At 42.5% G+C, this 6,682-nt stretch overlaps 1 protein-coding gene across 2 annotated transcripts; it reads right to left on the bottom strand.

Annotated features, from left to right (window-relative positions):
• Positions 1 to 517: 517 nt before the first annotated feature.
• On the bottom strand, positions 518 to 6,177 carry LOC119323188 (inorganic pyrophosphatase TTM1-like). Of its 2 annotated transcripts, XM_037596775.1 has the most exons (12): positions 5,987 to 6,177; positions 4,910 to 5,263; positions 4,536 to 4,650; positions 4,226 to 4,421; positions 3,942 to 4,055; positions 3,678 to 3,851; positions 3,011 to 3,205; positions 2,772 to 2,894; positions 2,571 to 2,683; positions 2,345 to 2,465; positions 1,944 to 2,204; positions 518 to 1,105 (listed from the first exon to the last, which is right to left on the bottom strand). In XM_037596775.1, the coding sequence occupies exons 2-12, from the start codon at positions 5,244 to 5,246 to the stop codon at positions 893 to 895; spliced, it is 1,962 nt and encodes a 653-aa protein (XP_037452672.1). In that variant the 5' UTR covers positions 5,247 to 5,263; positions 5,987 to 6,177; the 3' UTR covers positions 518 to 892. The 2 variants fall into 2 exon arrangements, with proteins under 2 accessions (XP_037452672.1, XP_037452673.1); XM_037596776.1 differs by lacking the exon at positions 5,987 to 6,177 and having other exon boundaries at positions 4,910 to 5,277.
• Positions 6,178 to 6,682: the final 505 nt, after the last annotated feature.

Raw genomic sequence — 6,682 nt, 5'->3', positions numbered from 1 at the left:
CACCAAACCCACCTCAGCATAAGGGTCACATTCATGTGACGGGACATGCCAATCCCTCCCCGAGTCCTTTGGAACGTAGATATCGGCCCACTTTACCATGTGGTATTTCTGCCTACCATCTGCCGCTTGTCAGAAGAAGTAACAGAGGTCTTTATCGAAAGAGTTGTGCATCCTTTTCGGCAATCATAATCATTGGGAGAATTTGATACTCGCCCTTTTCTAGAAAAAAGGTTGGCCAAATTTCACAAAATGTTATACCTTTACACTAACATATACACTATTTGCATGGCTTTGCAGATGCCAACAGTACGGTGTCACCAAAATCCATTTTGTGTGGTTGATGTCACATCAAAGCTTGTGCCACAACAATTTAAGAGCATGATAGCGCTGGCAAGTAAAACCGCATGCAGCAGTAAGAACCAGGCTCACGCAAGGGCAAAATCGTGCGACTGTCGAGACAGGTGGCAAGAAAGATTTCAGTAAAGCCTATGCAGCCATGTGGCAACATTATCAGGAATTCAGGACTGTGATCGGTACCCCCAAAATTTATTGATACTGGGGCTTCCAGTATCGACTACAGGCATATATATGCCTCCGGTACATCGTTTTTTCCCGACCTTTTCGAAGTATCTCAGCTCAACACCAAAGACTAAACTTTGTTGCTTGCTCTTTGTATATATGAGTTTTCGCCTATCTTGAAAAATGTAATCTACTAGATATGATCCTCATCATGGTGTCTGATTCAAGGACTGACTATAACTTCCAAGAGAAAGTAACAGTTTTGGAGTCTGGGCTCTGGGTACTGAAGATCAACTGAGACTGCTTGACCTCCTCTGGTTCTTCACTTGGTGGTGAGCTTCAGAACCGCGCACTTCATCGGGTCTCACTCTTGTCAGCTCCGGTTGAGACTCTTGAACACGAAGTAACCGACACTGCCGATTGTCAGGATTATCAACGGACAGATGGCCATGTCGATTCCTTCCTGGATCCGGTTCCTACTCATGGCATTTCCTTGGCGGGTCAAGACCAAATGCTCGTGAAGCAAGTTGGTGAGGTTGTCGAGCTGATGTATTACTTGGCGCTGACCCCTTGATAAGACCGTAATCTGCTCAGGAAATAAACCATCCAACCAAGTGAAATGCCAAGATTTGTACACAATAACGTGTAATATTAAAGAGCAAAAGTTTAAATAGCGCAACCAGCACTCGTGTATTTAAAGTATTTTACGTTGAACTTTCCATGAGTACCCAACCAAGAGGGTTCAAATTGTGCATACCAACAAAACTATATAAGTCAGGAATATAAATCCACTGACCCTTTGCTATACAGTGTGACATACACTCTAAAGCCTGATCCAACATTCATGTTACATCTACAAGTTGCTAGTTATACTATGTTACTATAATAGTTGAGTTTCTTCATGTCGATTTGGTAGAGAGGTTCATTTAGGTTGGGGTTCCAATTTATCAAATTGATTTGGGCCAACCAGCGGCACCCGTAACACTGTGATACTGTTATCAAAAGCTGAAGTCTCACTGATTCTCAATCCATTCCAAATCATGATCTGAATAAAATTAATAAAACACACTTTATTTCCACAAGTCAGGCATGGTTCTACATCTAGCTCCCAACAAGTTCTGAAAAAGTGTAGCTCCAAATAATGCTGCAACATATCCTAGACGAGTCTAAGATTGACAGAATCTATTTACCTAATTCAATTTCCAACTATTAGCAAGGTTTGAATTCCGACGCCAAATCTGGTCATTGCTAAACGGTAGCCAATTAGCACAATTCACAAATTTATTTCGAAGACAAGACTACTAGATTGTATATCGTCTATGGATTCAGAAGTACCTTGAGTGAACTTTCAATAGAGCTAAAAACTAAAGGTAAAACTAGGGAAAAGGCAGTCAGGAAAACAGGTGGTAACAGCAGTAAAATACCTCTTCCATCAATGGAGACTCTTTTGAAAGTTGGTTTGATGATGATGAATGGGGTATAAGGGTACCATTACCCAACTGAGAAACAAAGAGATTTGTAGGTGCAGAACCATTACGAGTATCACTTGGAGGAACTAAATTTTGCTGACTCGGTGAAGATTTTATCAGTGTAAATTTTGAGTTAAGATCTTCAACCCGACAGGTAAACTCATCCATCCTCTCATTCAGTGTCGATATCTGTTCTGACAGCTGGTTGATTGCACCCTATGCAAGAGAACAATTGTCAGAACAAGAATGATTTGAACATCAGCATTCACGTGTGTCAAAATATCATGACAGAACAAGTTCGAAATAGATGTGATTGTTATAGCACTACACAAGAATGAAATATGCTGAAGGGTCACCTGATTAATCACAGGAGGTTCAGGAGTTCGCCGACTGCCAAACCTTTGGTTGCCTTCAGTCAGTTTATTCAATTTCACAATACTTTTATCTCCGTGTGTTGAATACGAGTGAGATAGCCCACTGGAAGGTATCCACAAGAGAATGTCAGCCTCATTCAGGTTCCAAGGTTTCAACAAATCAATCAATCACAGGAGATTAAACTAGGAACAGATGACATGAAGAAACCTTTTCATAAGTTCGTTTCTCCTATCAGCAGAGGCCCGGGAAAAAGCTTCTTTTGGACTTGAAACCAGCTCATCATCAATGCTGAGCTTTGTCCTCAAATCATCTGGTAATGCCTGAACATCATCTTTGTCACATACCACCGCCAAAACTAAGCAGTATAGCTAGCAGTAAGGTGGAAGATTTACTTTGTAAAGTACATACCATAACATCATTCATCAGTTTCTCCAGTTGAATTTGTTCAATATACGTGCGTGGGATATAAGAACCATCCAAACCTAACTGCTCTGCTACAAATTTGACATAAAGTCTGTCTCTACCTTGCACCTTAATAAGAGAGAAGCAAGGTAAGAAATTTCTTAACAAGTTGCAGGCTCAAAAATAATAATGAGTTTAGTAGTCAAAACATGTGCAAGTCGAATCATATAGACATAAATGCTCACCTGTATATACCTTCGGTTAAGTTGCTCCAGCCAGTCAATTTTAACAGTAGCCTTGCCATCAGAAAACACACGGCTGCTTCTCTTCAGTATAGCTGCTATAGTATATCCCAACGCCATCAAACCACCAAGAAGACGTACACTGACTTCAAAAGTAATCCTCGGTGATATGATAAAAGGATTATCAGTCACCCACTCCTTCAAATTATCAAAAAACACAAGCTAGTCAGCAAACAAGAACGCCTAACATAGTGCACATGGTGCAAGATATAACATTAACTAAAAAGCTAACATAGGGTAGTACCTCGGTTAACTACTGCGGTAGAGGATACTATAAGTTTGCAGAGAAGATCAAGTAAAATGCATGGAGTTAAGAATTTGCATATAAGAATATAAAAGGGAAATATAGTTAAGAATCGGCTGATTTTTCCTTTTCTTTTTAGACCTACTACACAAGTAGGCTTTGTCTTTATGAGCTGCAGGTGCTTAATTGTCAAATTTGAATATTCTAGCAAGGAGAAGATTCCTGAAGCCATCATATGGAATAAGGCAGCAACTAAATAAGTGAGAACTGATGACATGAAGACACCGAAATGTAATATTTCTAACAGAAAACCCAACAATACCCTTCACAACTATGTAGTACATATAGTCATGAAAGAGGGCATACCTCAAACATCAGATTATATTTCCCTTCCCTATTCCGCATTCTCAGATAAGATTGGCATGCTTCTGGATCTTCACCCGGTGGAAGTAAATAGATATCATAAGTTTCTTCATTGCTTTCTGTTTGATCTTCGCCAAGAGCAGCTTTGATTTGATCAGGTGTTAGAGACCGTGGTGACTGACAGTACACATCCAAGAGTCACGTCATCTTACTAAACCATAAGATCATGGATGACAAAAAGATTGAACATAATTGAGGAAGACTTACCTTCAGAATGTACATAGGATTCTGGAACCCTGAGAAAGGGTTGAACTTGTTGATAATTCTTATGTGCGCTGTCTTCAAATCCGGCTCAATGAAAGCCTTGTACATTGGATAAACCTGAAAATACCATCTTCCACCATGTTAAACCACACACATTGTCGGATAAAATACTATGTGTGCAAATATTAACCCGTAAACCGCTGATTTTTTCTATAATGACCTTTTACGGGAGCAAGAAAACACAAGGAAAGAGCAGATATAGATTCAAGTTCAAAAGGTCAAGCAACCGTTTCTGAGATCTGGTGAATTATTTCCTCAGGCTCCTGGCCAGCTCGTTGTATGTCCCTTAGGACCCTCTTCACCAGGTCAAAATGAACACCACCAGTGACAGAAACACGCAGATCCAGTATTGGCCGTAACTTATCACTCAGTGCATATATACCTTCAATAATAACAATCCTGGAGCTAGGGACATCAACTGTTCTGTTGGCCATAAGAAAATGATATAGTTAGATAGAATCAATCATCGTGAAATATGAGCCTAATTTTCTAGTACATAATGTAAAGATCGCAGTGATGACACAAGAATGTTTCTACCTGTATCCAGTCCGGCAACTCATCTTGAAATCATATATTGGAACCTGAACGGACCTTCCTTCCTTCAAACCATGAATATTTTCCAACAGTGTGTCATAATCTGTTAGACGTGGATCTGACCAAATTTTACAAATACATATATCAGTTACTCAAGTTAGCATTTAGCACCACTACTGACTAAATGAATACAGTGCCATGCAAAAATTACTAATATTTCTATTATATACTAAATCATATGCAAATATTACTGCAGAGACATGTGGTTCCAAGTAAGCACCATAAGATAATGCATAGATTATGTAAATTATAAGTATTTCTTATTACATGAATCTTCCTATTGTAACAGAAGTAGCCATCCAGATTAGTTGGGTTACCATCAAAATTGCCATCAACTATGCGACTTGCATCATTGTAGTTGTCCATTGATATGACAGCAACACTGGGCATGAAATTGAGGACCTTCTCAGTAAACACCGTCTTACCAGCCCCAGAGGGGCCAGCAACTCCCACAAATATTATCCCTTCATTGTTCTGCACCAGGAGCTGGATGGCACGGATCATGACAAAGAAGCCTTTCTCAAAAGACAGTGGCTCTGGAAAGGGGACGATCTCATAGCGGCTTGTGTCCTTCCTTTTCACCAGCTGGACCTGGTCACGCAGAAGGCCATTCCGCTTCCTTGGCGACTCGGACTGAGAATCACTACGCTCCATTCAAAAGAAGTCTTAACCTACAATGAAGAACCTTAAGTATCAAGAGTCAACAATGACGTGCTGAAAGAAATGTGGTGTACCAGAACATAAAGGAACTGTAACTGAAATAATCACATCACTGGAATTGCATAATCTCTCAACGTCCCTACAATAGTGCAACTGAAATCTATGAAGAGGCAGACAGGACACAGTTAACTAATGTACTGGTAATCCTTTGTGCATAGGCGAGGGAGGACACGAGCACAGTCAACAACAGACAGACAGTACATGGACCTTGCAACTGAACTCTATTACCGGACAGACAGGAGAGGGACCTCGCAACTACAGGGGATGGGCTTCAGGGCCCCGTGCAGGTTCCATCAAGGTACTGAAACCTTCCACGTGAATCGTCCACTGAATGACAAGGTACTCAACTCTTGTAGATGGGTAACTAACCTACTACCAACCAAACTCGCAAGTAATCCAGGCTACGAACTCGCGGCAGAACTGCAGGGCCGGGCCTTGACGTGGGGCATATGCGGGTTCAGTTCGAAAAACAATTTGAAGCGGCGTGGGAAGGAGCCGACGCTCCGGGAGGAGAACCAGGGCCGTCGCGAGAATCAGCCGCGCCGTCCTACGGGGAGGAGGAGAGCCGCGGCGCAATGGGGCGAGGCCGCGATTTTGGCGGCGAGGGGGAGGAGGAGGAGGAGGAGGCGGCGGGGAGCCCGGAGATGATCGAGAAAATGAGGAGAGCAGCTCACCAGAGGGGCGGCGGCGGGGGAGGAGGGCTCCGGTCGCCGGCGACCTGGGCGGCGAGGCGAGTCCGGGGCCCTGTTCTCCGTGTCAGGCGCCGCTGCTTGGCTTCGATCGAGTAGAGGAAGCTCGAGGAAGGAAGGGAGGGGTGTTTTTGCAACTGGATGGGAATTTCGGATCCGGGGCCTATTTTTTGGGGTAGAAAAAAGAGAAAAACGGGTAGACGATTCTTTCTAGGTTTTGGTGATTTGTTTCCACATCCAGAGGGGAATAATTTCCTGCCTTCTTTTGCTGCTTTGCTTATACTCCTTTAGGGCTCCGCGCAGACTAGTTTCTATATATACACTTGATATTTTTGAAGCGCTCAGATATGTTAGGCGTCCACCATCGAATGGAATTTTTTGCCATAATGACCAGATATCGCCTGTCCTCGTTGTACACCGTCACAGAAGTTACACACATGAATTAAATCGTCTTTAGGGTTTGTACTCGTTGTGCATCTTTGTAGTTGTACCACCGAGAGACCCAAAGCTAAACTCGTCGTACCACCTTAGATATATCAGGAAGAGCCAAGCTTCCTTAAAATGAAATAAAACTCTAATTGCGCACTGCGAGCCCACCTGAATGTTCTGAAAGACGATGGCGGTGACACATGGAGTGACGGTGAGGAGCGCGGCACCATGAGAGAAGATAATAACGAGGGG

This window comes from Triticum dicoccoides, chromosome 6B, assembly GCF_002162155.2.
Source record: "Triticum dicoccoides isolate Atlit2015 ecotype Zavitan chromosome 6B, WEW_v2.0, whole genome shotgun sequence".
NCBI classification, from domain to species: domain Eukaryota; kingdom Viridiplantae; phylum Streptophyta; class Magnoliopsida; order Poales; family Poaceae; genus Triticum; species Triticum dicoccoides.
The sequence above is the reverse complement of the archived record's forward strand: the minus strand, read 5'-3'. Positions and strand labels throughout refer to the sequence as shown.

Excerpts from the sequence above, each read along its gene's own strand:
- LOC119323188 (XM_037596775.1), bottom strand. The coding sequence starts at position 5,246 with ATGGAGCGTAGTGATTCTCAGTCCGAGTCGCCAAGGAAGCGGAATGGC. Across the intron at positions 4,056-4,225 it reads TTCACCAGATCTCAGAAACG|GTTTATCCAATGTACAAGGC; the intron begins GTTGCTTGACCT and ends TGGTATTTTCAG. Across the intron at positions 1,106-1,943 it reads AGTCTCCATTGATGGAAGAG|ATTACGGTCTTATCAAGGGG; the intron begins GTATTTTACTGC and ends TTTCCTGAGCAG.